The sequence below is a fragment of the Jaculus jaculus genome, chromosome 13 (assembly GCF_020740685.1).
Source record: "Jaculus jaculus isolate mJacJac1 chromosome 13, mJacJac1.mat.Y.cur, whole genome shotgun sequence".
Lineage (NCBI taxonomy): Eukaryota > Metazoa > Chordata > Mammalia > Rodentia > Dipodidae > Jaculus > Jaculus jaculus.
Genome location: NC_059114.1, coordinates 24,173,032 through 24,187,758, shown reverse-complemented (window position 1 = coordinate 24,187,758; position 14,727 = coordinate 24,173,032). Strand labels below are relative to the sequence as shown.

The window sequence follows — 14,727 nt, the reverse complement described above, 5'->3', positions numbered from 1 at the left end:
AGTTAATTCCAGGTCAGCCTGGACCAGAGTGAGACCCTACCTCAAAAAAAAAAAAAATTGTTCAGTACAAGAAACAGGTTCTGGAAACTTGCTTACATGGGGCTGAAGAGATGGCTCAACAGTTAAAGGCACTTGCTCACAAAGGCTGGTAGCCAGGGTTCAATAACCCAGTACTCATGTAAGGCCAGATGCACAAAATGGCACATGCATCTGGAGTTTGTTTACAGTGGCAAAAAGCCCTAATGTGCCCATTCTCTCTGTCTCTCTCTTCTATCTCTCTCTACTTGCAAATAAATAAATAAAAACTTTTTTTCTTTTTTTGGTTTTTTGAGGCAGGGTCTCGCTCTAGCCCAGGCTGACCTGGAATTCACTACAAAGTCTCAGGGTGGCCTCGAACTCATGGTGATCCTCCTACCTCTGCATCCCGAGTGCTGGGATTAAAGGCGTGTGCCATCACATCCAGCTAATAAAAACATTTTTTAATATTTATTTTTATTTATTTGAGAGAGGGATACAGAAATAGGCAGGTAGAGAAAGAGAAAATAGGGGCACCAGGTACTCCAGCCACTGCAAACAAACTCCAGATGTGTGCACCCCCTTGTGCATGTGGCTTATGTGGGTGTTGGAGAGTCAAACTTGTTTCTTTTGGCTTGTAGGCAAGTACCTTAACCACTAAGCCATCTCTCCAGCCCAATAAAAACATTTTTTAAAAAATCAAAATGAACAAAACAAGCAAGCAAGCCAGTGTGGTGCCATACACCTTTAGTACAAGCACACAGGAGGCAAAGGTAGGGGGATTGCCATGAGTTCAAGGCCAGGCTAGAACTACAGAGTGAGTGCCCCTCCACAACACCAAAAAAAAAAAAAAAAAAAAAAAAGCAATCTAAAGCAAGGCCTGGTGGTGATTGCCAATACACAGGAGGTGGAGGTGGAGGTAGGAGTTCCAAGGTTATCCTCTGCTACACACTGAGCTTGAGGCAAGCCTGAGCTACATGACATACTGTCTCAAAAAAAATGTGTATAAGGGCTGGAGAGATGGCTTAGTGGTTAAGTGCTTGCCTGTAAAGCCTAGGAATCCCAGTTCAAGGCTCCATTACCCAGTACCCACGTAAGCCAGATGCACAAGGTGGCGCTTGCATCTAGAGTTCATTTGCAATGGCTGAAGGCCCTGATGCGCCCATTTTTTCCTCCCTCCCTCCCTCTTTCTCTTTGTCTCTCAAATAAATAAATAAAAATAAGAAAGGCATGGTAGCATATGCCTTTAATCCCAGCACTCGGGAGGCAGAGGTAGGAGGACTGCCATGAGTTCAAGGCCACCCTGAGACTACATAGTGAATTCCAGGTCAGCCTGGTATAGAGCAAGACCCTACTTGGGGGGGGGGGGGGGAGTGTGTGTGTGTGTGTGTGTGTGTGTGTGTGTGTAATAATTTCAAAGTGATGAAACTTGGAATAAATAAAATATTAAATAAATAGAAAGCCTCATATGAATAGGCAAAGAAAATCAACTTGTACATCATGGCAGTCATAGAAACACCCCACAGCTGACGTTTCCCTAAGAGCTTTACCTGGCAACGAATCATAACATGGGTCACTTTGGATTTGCCATCGTTGCTCTCCCCCCTTGTCGTCACCAGTGCGGACAGAGAGGACGAAATCTCCAGGATGGCTCTGGCTCTCACGGACAAGAAAGCTGCCATGTTTCCCCTTCTCGGTGAGGAGTTTCTCAGCTTCCTTTCCAGAGAGGTGACCATGGAACCATCTCCATGTGGAAGAAGGAGAATGAAGTGAGTTCAGCCAAGGGTTTTCAGAATTCTTTCACAGAGGTAGGAGGCAGAGGTAGAAAGGTCAATGTGTGTTTGAGAAGAGCCTGAGACTATATAGTGAATTCCAGGTCAGCCTGGTCTAGAGGGAAACCCTACCTCAGAAATTTATACTTTTAACTAAAATGCTGAAGAGGTTTTTTTGTTTTTGTTTTTTAAGGCAGAGTCTCACTCTAGTCCAAACCAACTGGGAATTCACTCTGTATTCTCAGGGTAGCCCCAAACTCAAAGCAATCCACCTATCTCTGCCTCCTAAATGCTGGGATTAAAGGTGTGTACCACCATGGCCTTGCTAAAGAGCCTTGTTTAGAGGCCATCCAAGGTCACCCAAAGATGGACTGAGATAATACTCTTCCAAGTTACAATGGAAAACATTCTGACATAGTCACACTGATGTCATGGCTTTTGGTAAGAAAGCAAGCCTGGCCAAAGGACCTGAGCTCGTTCTCTTTCATCCATGTTCCACTGAAAAAGTCAGATACAGAAATAAACTATGCAGGAGCAGCTGATGGTCTTTAGCTTGAAGCTTGGGCCAGAAAAACAAATTATCAGCACATAATGGCACTGGCATCCATCAAGGAGAAAGCCAGAAAAACATCCCCAAAGTTACAAAACACTGGGCTGGAAAGATAGCTCAGTAGTTAAAGGTATTTACTTGCAAAGACTGCTGACCCAGATTCAATCCCACAATACCCATTGTAAAGCCAAATGGCATATATTTGTAGCAGCAAGCAGTTCTAGTGTGCCCATACACATATGTGCACACATATATTTTATAAAGAAAAAGAAGGGTTGGGAAAAAGGTTCACCAGTTAGAGGTGTTATCTTGCCAAGTCCTCAGTCCAGGGTTGTATGCCCCAGTACCCACATAACACCACGTGGCACATGCATCCGAAGTTGGCTTGCAATGGCAAGAGGCCCTAGTATGTCCATTCATATTCTATCTCCCTCCTTCCTGAATAAGTAAACAAAAATACTTTTTAGGGCTGTAGAGATGGCTTAGTGGTTAAGACGCTTGCCTGCAAAGCCTAATACCCCATTCCCAAGAACCCACATAAGCCAGGTGCACAGGGTAGCACATGCTTCTGGAGTTTCTTGGCAATAGCTAGAGGCCCTGATGTGCCCATTCTCTCTTTAATAAATAAGTAAATAGATAAATAAACAATAATAAAATACTAGGCTGGAGAGATGGCTTACCAGTTAAGAGGCTGGCTGGCAAAGCCTAAGGATCCTGGTTCAATTCTCCAGTACCCATGTAAGCCAGATGCACAGGTGGAGCATGCATCTGGAGTTCGTTTGCAGTTCGTTTGCTGAAGGATCTGGTGTAACATTCCCTCTATCTGCCTCTCTATTTCTCCCTCTCTCTCCAATAAGTAAATAAATATTAAAAAAAAAAAACTTTTAAAAAGCCTGGTGTGGTGGGGCATGCCTTTAATCCCAGCACTTGGGAGGCAGAGGTAAGAGGATCACCGTGAGTTCAAGGCCACCCTGAGACTACTGAGTGAATTCCAGGTCCATCTGGGCTAGAGTGAGACCTTACCTCAAAAAAAATAGTATTTTTTTAAAAATACTTTTTCTGTTGTTTGTTTTTTTGAGGTAGGGTCTCACTCTAGCCCAGGCTGACCTGGAATTCACTATGTAGTCTCAGGGTGGCCTCGAACTCACAGCGATCCTCCTACCTCTGCCTCCCAAGTGCTGGGATTAAAGGCGTACGCCACCACGCCCGGCAAAAATACTTCTTAAAAACTGGATTACCAGGATTTGGTGTCATACACCTTTAATTGCAGTATTTGGTGGAGTAGAGGATCACTGTGAGTTTGAGGGCAGCCTGGGACTACAGAGTGAGTTCCAAGTCAGCATGGGCTTGAGTCAGACCCTACCCCAGAAAAATTAAAAAAAAAAATAATAATAAAGCCCAGTCTGGTGATGTGTGCCTCTAATCCCAGCACTCGGGAGGCAGAGGTAGGTGGGTTCGAGTGAGTTCAAGGTCACCCTGAGACTACATAATGAATTCCATGAAAGCCTGGGCTAGAACGAGACCCAACCATGAAAAATCGAAAAATAAAAATAAATAAATAGTAAATAACTGAATTAGCATCTTTAGTCCCAACACTCAGGAGGCAGAGATAGATGGGTTGCTGTGAGTTCAAGCCCACTCTGAGACTACACAGTGAATTCCAGGTCAGCCTGGGCTAGAGCAAGACCCTACCTCAAAAAAACAAAAACTCTGGATTAGGAGAAAGGAGGAAAGTGCCATCGATACCAGTCAACAAGCCTCAGCTTTCATCTGCTAGTTCCAAACATGGAAAGGAAGAGCTCAAAATAATGTGATTTTCTGTAATCAAGGTCATGCCCACATATTTGTATGAAAGCATCAAAAGAACGGGAAAAGCTGACTCTCTACAGGCTCTGATTTTCCTGGACGCAACCTGACATCTGTTGGTGGCACTGCTGAACAACAGGTTGGGAGCCCCACAGAGAACTGGGGCCATCTCTACCACGTTTTCCTCTGGTGTCTGCAAAGATGACCCGCTGAAGGTTGTGAATCTTACAATTACAGCATGCACTAAATATACATAAGAAAGTGGGAGGGCTGGAGAGATGGCTTAGCGGTTAAGCGCTTGCCTGTGAAGCCTAAGGACCCCGGTTCGAGGCTCGGTTCCCCAGGTCCCACGTTAGCCAGATGCACAAGGGGGCGCACGCGTCTGGAGTTCGTTTGCAGAGGCTGGAAGCCCTGGTGCGCCCATTCTCTCTCTCCCTCTGTCTTTCTCTCTGTGTCTGTCGCTCTCAAATAAATAAATAAATAAATAAATAAAGGGACACACCACCATGCTTGGCTCCTCTTTTAAAAAAAAAAAAAAAAAAAAGAAAGTGGGAGATCCTGTAGATGAGCAGAAGTGACACTGCCTAGAGCCTTTGAAAGGAAAGGGCACTCTCATGCATCTTTAGTAACACCTTAACAATTACAACCTGGCAAGCAGACACCAGCCTGAGACCTGGTCCCCACAGAACCCCACAATGCAGGGCATACAGGGCAGACCCTGTGGTCACGAAGACAATGCTGACCTTTCCGAGGTAGGATCTGCACAGTTCAGTGGGTATTTGAGCTCAATAACATCTCCGTTCTTCTCTTTCAATTGCCCGTGGTGCTCCATATAATACTGGACCAACTCAGCCAGGGTGGCAAACTTCTCCCCTCCATACAGGTCATAGTAGTCACCAGTGTTCTGAATCTTGATGTGAGTGACAGCTCCATTTCTTCTAAAAGAGTCCATTGGAAAGAGGGGAAATGAATCAAATAAGGAGCCACACTAGTGAAAACAGATCTCACGCTAACCGAAACAAACTTGCCCCTCACACTGATGAAATGAGAGGTAAAATAATACAAGTAACCTTCCTAACACAACAGGCTGTGTCTGTTAGTTTCTGACCCTCAACAGCATCTACTTTGAATGACTGCCCTTTTTTTTTTTTTTTTTTTTTTTTTTTTGAGGTAGGTTCTCACTCTAGCTCAAGTTGACAAGCTGACCTGGAATTCACTATGTAGTCTCAGGGTGGTCTCGAACTCAAAGCAACCCTCCTACCTCTGCCTTCTGAGTGCTGGGATTAAAGGCATGTGCCACCATGCCCAGTGACTGCACTGTTCTGTATATGTTAAATGGCAACAATTGCTATTCTCATTAATTAAGGACATATATAAGTAAAGTTAAAAGTAAGCACCCATCTATCTTGTAATCCAGCAATCCACTCTTAAGTATTTTGCCCAAAAGAAATAAAACTAGATAGGCACCAAAAGACTTGTAAAGAAGAAATAGAAAAGAAAACCTGAAAACTAAAATATTTTTCACAAAAATATCAACAGGCTTGGCGACACATGCCTATCATCACAACACTTAGAAGGCTAAGACAGGAAGATTAAAAGTTCATGTCCAGCCTAAGCTATGTAACAAAACCGAAATGTTCCAGGGACTGGGGAGATTGCTCAGTGGTTAAGATACTTGCTTGCAAAGCCTGATGGCCTGGATTCAATTCCCCAGTACCCACATAAAGCCAGATGCACAAAGTGGTGCACACATCTGGAGTTCATCTGCAGCAGCAAGAGATCCTAGCACGCCCAATCTCTTTCTCTCTCTTCCCTCTCTTTGCAAATAAATAAATAAACAAACAAACAGCCAAGCATGGTGGCTCACCTCTTTAAGCCCAGGACTTGGAGGCAGAGGTAGAAGCATTGCCATGAGTTTCATGGCCAGCCTGAGATTATACAGTTAATTCTAGGTCAGCCTGGGCTACAGCAAGACCCAACCTCAAAAAAACAAAAACAGAGCTGGGCATGGTGCTGCACGCCTTTAATCCCAGCACTCAGGAGACAGAGGTAGGAGGATCACCAGGAGTTCAAGGCCACCCTGAGACTTTATAGTGAAGCCCAGGTCAGCCTGAGCCAGAGTGAGACTTTACCTCAAATACCCCTCCCCCAAGTGAAGCCCAGGTCAGCCTGAGCCAGAGTGAGACGTTACCTCAAATACCCCCCCCCCCAAAAAAAACAAGGGGCTAGAGAGATTGCTTAGTGGTTAAGGCATTTGCCTGCAAAGCCAAAGGGTCCCGGTTCGACTCTCCAGGACCCACATAAGCCAAATACACAAGGGGGCACATGCACCTGGAGTTCGTTTGCAGTGGAGGGTGGCCCTGGGTGCCCATTCTCCCTCCCTCCCTCCCTCCCCCCCCCTCTCTCTCTCCCCCCCCCCCCATTTTTCACTCTCTCAAATAAATAAAATATATTTTTAAAAAAATAAGGACATTATCTTAGGGTTGAGGTGATGGCTCAACGGTGACAGTGCAGGCTGTGGATGTAAGCACCTGAGTCTCAACCCCAGATCTGTGTTTCCCATGAGCACCTCAGGCAGGAAGGAAAAACACCCACACCTGCTCAAAGAGATGGATGACAGGATGCACTTACTGTTCCCAAAAATCTAAAAGTGAAACAAGCCAAGAACTACCTCTAGAAGAAAAGGTAAATGAGTATATTCACAACATGTGACTACTAAGTAGCCACTAAGATGGATAGTTACATCTTAAATATACCAGCATGGAACTCGAAAAAAAGTTAATTGGGGCTGGAGAGATGGCCTAGTGGTTAAAGGCACTTGCTTATAATAATGACTGATAGCCCAGTTTCAGTACCCATGTAAAGTCAGATGCACAAAATGGCACATGCATCTGAAGTTAATTTACAACAGCAGGAGGCCCTGGCACAGCCATACATATATGCTTTCTTTCTTTCTTTCTCTTTCTCTTTCTCCCTCTGTATGTGTCTGCTTGTCTCTCTCTTTCTCTCACTGTCATAAATAAAAGCTTAAAGAATTTTTAAGAATGTGGTAGTCTCATTCTAGCCCAAGCTAACCTGGAATTCACTACATAAATCTCATACTGGCCACAAACTCACAGCAATCCTCCTACTTCTGCCTCCAAAGTGCTGGGATTTAGGGTGTGTGCCACCACACCCAAAAATAAATTTTTTTTAAGTTAACTGAAAGTTGGAAATGGCTTAGAGGTTAAGCACTGGCCTGTGAAGTCTAAGGACCCCACTTGGAGGCTAGATTCCCTGGACCAGGTAAGCCAGATGCACAAGGTAGCATATGCATCTGGAATTCATTTGTAGTGGCTGAAGGCCCTGGTGCACCCATATTCTGTCTCACTTGCTCTCTCCCTCTGTCTCTGTCACTATCAAGTAAATAAATTAAATAAAATAATTTCTTTTAGAAATAAGAAAGAAGGGGCTGGAGAGATGGCTTAGCAGTTAAAGCCCTAGCCTGCAAAATCAAAGGACCCACATAAGCCAGATGCACAAAGTGGCACATGCATCTGGAGTTCGTTTGCTGTGGCTGGAAGCCCTGGCAGACCCATTCTCTCTCCCTCTCCCTCCCTCCCTCCTTCCCTTTCTCTCTCTCTCTCCCCCTCTCCCTCTCAAATAAATTAATTAATTAAAAATAAAGAAAAAAGTACCAGCCAGGCGTGGTGGCGCACACCTTTAATCCCAGTATACTCAGGAGGCAGAGGTAGGAGAACTGCCATGAGTTTTAGGCCACAGTGAATTTCTGGTCAGCCTGGGCTAGAAAGAGATCCTACCTCAAAAAAAAAAAAGTTCATTGAAGTTGGGCATGGTGGCACACACAAGTATGCTCCCACCTCATCCCCGGCTGCCTCTCTAGGCACAAGGAATGTCTGCCATCATACCCCTTTGGCTGAATTCCCACTACTGTCACTCTGAGACACCACAAGAACCCATGAGTAGCCAGTGCCTACGAGGTCCCGCAACTCGGCAGCAGCAGGCTTCCAAGCCCTGGGACTAAGGCAGCTACCGGCTCCAATGTGCCCATGATCCTCGCCCCAGAAACACTCCTAGGAATCTCTCCACCCAACTTACCTAACAGAGAGGGTGAAGTCTCCAGGGTTACTTTTACTGGGTCTGGCCAAAAAACTGCCATCGACTCCTCTTGTCAATAGTAGGTTTTCTGCCTCCACACCAGTGATGTTTGGGTGAAACCATCTTGAGAAAGAAAGACAAGAATTGATAAAAAATCAAGGATTCCCTCTGTAGAGCTTCCCACAGCACCACACCATTGGCTAAACTGCCTATGCACAGCAATGCCCTCCCCACCCACCACCATCTTGTCTTCCCCTTCTTGGATAGGGGACTTTGGATCCTGCTGGCACTGGAGGTGGTGGGACAGCATACAGTGGACATCGTTAGCAGGGTTGATGCATTAATAGGGTGTACTGAGGGACTGTGTGCCCAAAACCATAGTTCACAGTAGAGAAATTGTACACATGGAATCAAACTGAGCAAACAGGCAGCTAAGTGAACAGACTGGGGATGACGGAGCCAGGTTTCTCACTGCTAAGAGGGGAGCAAACATGGTTACAACCAGAATAAGCCTGGGGTAACAGACTGCAGCTGGAAATAGCAGTGCAAAGTGGTGTTTTATTCTTTTTTATTTATTTATTTTTGGTTTTTTGAGGTAGGGTTGCTGTAGCTCAGATTGATCTGGAATTCACTCTGTAGTCTCAGGCTGGCCTTGAACTCAAAAGTGATCCTCCTACCTCTGCCTCCCAAGTGCTGGGATTAAAGACGTGCACCATCACATCTAGCTGTTCTGGTTTTTAGAGGTAGGGTCTCACTCTAGTCCAAGATGACCTGGAACTCACAGCAACCTTTCTACTTCTGCCTCCTGAGGGATTAAAGGCATGTACTACCACACCCAGTGAAACTGTTTTAATGTATGTGTGGAGACAGATTCATAGATACAGAAACAGAAATGGAGGTGTAGCTCAGTGACAGATTGTGTGTTTTATATAAACAAGGCTCTGGGCTGGAACATCAGCATGCAGGACAGGGGGGGGTGTATATACATACATACATACATACATACATACACACACACACACACACACACACACACACACGCACCCACGCATACATGCATGCATGAATATGTGCTTATGAATACACAGATCCACCAATTTCTTGGCCCCACTCTTGCAAATGCTTAGAAGCAATAGCACTCCAGTAGTAACCAGCCCACCAAATCCTTTAGTTCCCAACTACCAATTTATGATACTCCAATAGTACCCAGACCATCAAGTCCCTTAGTTCACAACTATCAATTCAATCAAATTAAATAGCATCCCTGAAGACATGCTTATTCCAGCCTGGGCAGTAAAAGAAAAATGAACTTAGAACACTTAAGTGCCATAATAAGAAAGTGTGCCAATACTTAGTAGCAGAGGCCCGTAAGTTAAAAAGGAGATATAAAGGGAAGAGAAAGGAAGGGAGGAGGGTACTTAATAGGTTGGTATTGTATATAAGTACGTACAATGATTGAGATGGGGAGGTAATATGATGGAGAATGGAATGTCAAAGGGGAAAGTGGGGGGGAGGGTATTACCATGGGATTTTTTTTATAATCATGGAAAATGTTAATAAAAATTAAATTAAAAAAAAAAGTGTTCCAACATGGACATGTCAAATGAGGCAGAGGTCAACTTGAAGGACCTCATACTGACCAATTTGAATCTCAAATAAAGAATGAGCCGGGCCAGGCGTGGCAGCGCACGCCTTTAATCCCAGCACTCGGGAGGCAGAGGTAGGAGGACCGCTGTGAGTTCAAGGCCGCCCTGAGACTACAGAGTTAATTCCAGGTCAGGCTGGACCAGAGTGAGACCCTACCTCAAAAAAAAAAACAAAAAAAGAAAAAAGAAAAGAATGAGCCGGACATGGCGGCACACACTTTTAATCCCAGCACTCTGGAGGCAGATATAGGAGGATTATGTGAGTTCAAGGCCACCCTGAGACTACATAGTCAATTTCAGGTCAGCCTGCGCTAGAGTGAGACCGTACCTTGAAAGGCCAAAAAAAAAAGGGCTGGAGGAATGACTTAGTGGTTAATGCATTTGCCTGCAAAGCCAAAGGACCCAGATTTGATTCCCCAGGAACCATGCTAGCCAGATGCACAAGGGGGCGTACGCATCTGGAGTTTGTTTGCAGTGGCTACAGGCACTGACATGTCCATTCTCTCACACTCTCTCCCTCTTTCTCTGTCAAATAAATAAGAATAAAAATATTTTTAAAAAAGAAAAACTAAAGAATGATATTAAAAAATTATAAACCATTAATAAAATGGTAAGCTTACAACCCATATAGATATTAACTTTTTTAAAAAAAACTATTTTTATTTATCTGAGAGAGTGGGTATGCCAGAGCCTTCAGCTGCTACAAATGAACTCCAGATCTTGTGTATGCACCACTTTGTGCATCTGGCTTATGTGGGACCTGGAGAATTGAACCTGGGTCCTTTGGCTTTGCAGGCAAGCACCTTGACTGCTAAGCCATCTCTACAGCCTGGTATTAACTTTTTATTGTTGCTGTTGATTTTGAGTCTTGTTTCTTTTGTTTTGAGAGAAAGCTTCATGCAGCCCAAATTGACCTAGATGAACTTTTAACTCCAGATCCCCCTGCCTCCACCTCCCAAGTGCTAGAATTACAGATGTGTGCCACTATTCCTGGCTCAGATACTAAATTAGAAGAAAAAAAAAAAACCACAGGGGGATCAAATGTTTAGATTTGTTTTTCACCTGGAATAAAAGTCAGTAGTAGAGACCAGGAAGCTAGAAAGAGGCTGTTATGAGAGAAGGACTTAAGGGGAGGATACAGTAGGTATGTAGGTAGAGGGGTAGAATACTGGGGGTGAAATAGTCTAAGGGGATGGGATGGAGGAGAGGAGGGTTAATCAACATTTTAAGATGTTGGGGCTGGAGAGATGGATTAGCAGTTAAGATGCATGCCTGCAAAGCCTAAGGACCCAGGTTCGATTCTTTTGGTCCCACGTAAGCCAGATGTACATGGTGGTACATGCATCTGGAGTTCATTTGCAGTGGCTAGAGGCCCTGGCGTGCCCATTCTCACTCTCTTTCTCCCTCTCTAATAAATATTTTTTTAAAAAAATATTTAAGATGTTGAGGCCATGTGTGGTAGTACATACCTTTAATCCCAGAACTCAAGAGGCAGAGGTAAGAGAATCGATGTGAGTTCAAGACCACCTGCATAATGACAAAGTGAATTCAGGGTCAGCCCAGGCTAGAGCAAGATCCTACCTAGAAAAAATTTTAAAAACCATTTAAACTGAGTGTGGTGGCACACGCCTTTAATCCCAGCACTTAGAAGGCAGAAGTAGGAGGATCACCATGAGTTCAAGGCCACCCTGAGACTACATAGTAAATTCCAGGTCAACCTGAGCTAGAGTGAGACCCTACCTCGAAAAAACCAAAAAAAAAAAAAAAGGGGAGTGAGCTGGAACTGGGCATGGTGATGCAGGCAGGTCTTTAATTCCAACAGAGGTAGGACTGAGAGCCAGAGATAAGAGGATCACCATGAGTTTGAGGCCACCCTGAGACTACTCAGTGAATTCCAGGTCAGCCTAGACTAGAGCAAGACCCTACCTTGCAAACAAAAAAAGAGGAGAAAAACCACAGGCTCAAATCAAAAGAATAAAATTAAGAATACTTTCTCCTCCTCCTCCTGGGAGCTTCTCTGATCATAGCAGAATTTTACCCAGAGGACCATCAATCTTGACCTTCTTGAGACTATCATTCCAGTATCCAACACTGGTGCAATCAGAACGCAACCATCCAATATTAAAAAAAAAAAAAAAAAAAAAAAAAAACCTTGGCCACATCTTTGATCTGCGGTTCCCACCTAAGTGCCAAGAACCCTAGGGAATCAGAGTAACAGCAGACTCCGGCTATAATGTTTCAAAGAGCATCCACATCAGCTAATTTGGCTACCCACATCAGCTAATTAAAATGTCCAATCTCTTTTGCGGCATGGCTGCAAGACAACCATATTGACCTGAGGTGGCAGACTGAAGCTGAACAGCAGGTTTGCCCTCTGCAGCACCAAGAAAGAAGAAAACTCGCTGGAGAGATGGCTCAGTGGTTAAGGCACTTGCCAGCAACGCCAAAGGACCCAGGTTTGATTCTCCAGTACCCACGTAAAACCAGATGCACAAAATGGAGCACGCAAGTGGAGTTCGTTTTCAGTGGCTACAGCCTTAGCATGCCCATTCTCTTGCTCTATCTGCCTCTTCCCTCCCCCCCCCCCCAAATATATAAATAAAAATAAAGGGCTGGAGAGATGGCTTAGCAGTTAAGATGCTTCCCTGCAAAGTCTAGGGACCCATGTTCAACTCTCCAGACCCCACATAAGCCAGACGCACAAAGGTGAGGCAAGCGCAAGGTCACACATGCACACTAAGTGGAACAAGCACCTGGAGTTCGACAGCAGTGGCTGGGGCCCTGGCAAGCCAATTCATTCATATTCATTCATTCATATTCTCTCCCTCCCTCCCCCCCCCCGTGTCTGTCTCTAAAATTAAAAAAAATAAATAAATAAATATGAAGATGGAAAACTGATTATTACACAATACAGGATGGAGATCAAATCTTTCACACTGAGTTTACGGATTTTTTTTTTTTAATTTGGGGGAGGACGAGGCAGATAAAGAGAGAGAAAGAAGAGGCACACAAACTCCAGATGCATGTGCCACCATATGCATCTGACTTACATGAGTCCTGGGAGTGGAACCTGGGTCCTTTGGCTTTGTAGGCAAGCACCTTAACTGCTAAGCCATCTCTCCAGCCCAAGTTTATGGGTTTTAAAAAATAACTTGTTAAAAAAGGCACACCCTGCATTGGATTTAAAGTCACACCATAACAGTCTTAGAGGTAGCAATCAGGATATGCAGTTAAACTGCCTTGGTTCCCAAAGCTAGTTATTTACCCTCTCTGTTAAGTGATCGATAAAGTAAGGATAATAACAGTACCTATGAGAATACCTTGAGAGGGCAAGTTAATATTATCTACACTGTTCCGTCTAGAACAGAGCCTGCACATCCTAGTAGACAATGGAATCATACACACACATCCAAAAAATACAGGTGAAGAAGCTGGGCAATGTGACACACGCCTTTAATCCCAGCACTCAGGAGGCAGAGGTAAGAGGATCGCTGAGAGTTCGAGGCCACCCTGAGACATTGTGAATTGCAGGTCAGCCTGAGCTAGTGAGACCCTATCTCCAAAAACAAAAACAAACAAAAGATTCTTGTCTGGGGCTGGAGAGATGACCTTGCAGTTAAAGAGCCTGAGTAAAACCTAAGGACCCAGGTTCAATTCCCCAGCAGTCATGTAATCTTTGCCTTTTGGGGGCAGTTTGACAATATTTGGTAGATAGCCAGAAGCACATGGTGGTGCATGCGTCTGAAGTTCATTTGCCGTGGCCAGAGGCCCTGGTGCAACCATTCTCTCTCTCTCAAATAAATAAAAATAAAAGATTTTTGCCTGTATGAGAACGTAAGTGGTGCTGGGATTGAACTCAGGGACTTGCAAATGCTAAACAAGGACTCTAACACTGAGCTATACCCCTTCAATCCCTAATTCATGTTGCCAAATATTGTCAAACTGCCCCTAAAGGCATAGATTCCATATCAATCCCATATGCCTATACTTGTACCAAAGCTGTGTTATCACAAATGTTAGCACTGTCTATCTGATCAATGAACATGACCCCTTAGCAATTTGTATTTCTTTAGAAGAATGATACTTTCTCATATGTTCTCCAGGTCCCACATAAACTAGATGCATATGGTACTGCATATGTCTGAAGTTTGTTTGCAGTGGCTAGAGGCTCTGGCACTCCCATTCTCTCCCTCTTTCTCTCCCTGTCTCTAACAATTAATTAAAAAAGAAAAAGAAAAGGAAAAGGGGGGCTGGAGAGATGGCTTAGCAGTTAAACGCTTGCCTGTGAAGCCTAAGGACCCCAGTTTGAGGCTCAATTCCCCAGGACCCACATTAGCCAGATGCACAGGGGGGCACACATGTCTGGAGTTCATTTGCAGTGGCTGGAAGCCCAGGTGTGCCCATTCTCTCCCTCCCTCCCTCTCTCTCTCTCTCCCTCTCTCTCTCTCTGTCCGTTGCTCTCAAATAAATAAATAAAAATAAACAAAAAAATATATATTTTTTTTTAAAGGGGGAAAAAAAAGGGCTAGAAAGATAGCTTAGTGGTTAAGCGCTTGCCTGTGAAGCCTAAGGACCCCGCCTCAATTCCCCGGGATACATGTTAGCCAGATGCACAAGGGGGTGCACACGGCTGCAGTTTGGTTGCAGTGGCTGGAAGCCCTGGCGCGCCCATTTTCTTTCTCTCTGTCTATCTGTGTCTTTCTTCTCTTGTCACTCTCAAATAATTAAATAAAAATGAACAAAAAGAACTTTTTAAGAAAGAAATATTATGGGCTGGAGGGCTGGCTTGGTAATTAAGGCATTTGTTTGCAAAGCCAAAGGACCCAGGTTCGATTCCCGT

At 44.4% G+C, this 14,727-nt stretch overlaps 1 protein-coding gene across 1 annotated transcript in view; it reads right to left on the bottom strand.

Moving 5' to 3' along the window:
• Ptpn11 (protein tyrosine phosphatase non-receptor type 11) overlaps positions 1-8,372 on the bottom strand; it is a gene marked incomplete at its 5' end in the record, with an annotated part of 68,381 nt that extends 60,009 nt beyond the window's left edge. Inside the window, 4 exon segments of the mRNA XM_045132371.1 lie at positions 1,566-1,619; positions 1,621-1,759; positions 4,887-5,081; positions 8,242-8,372. Coding sequence (XP_044988306.1) covers positions 1,566-1,619; positions 1,621-1,759; positions 4,887-5,081; positions 8,242-8,372 — 519 coding nt within the window.
• Positions 8,373-14,727: the final 6,355 nt, after the last annotated feature.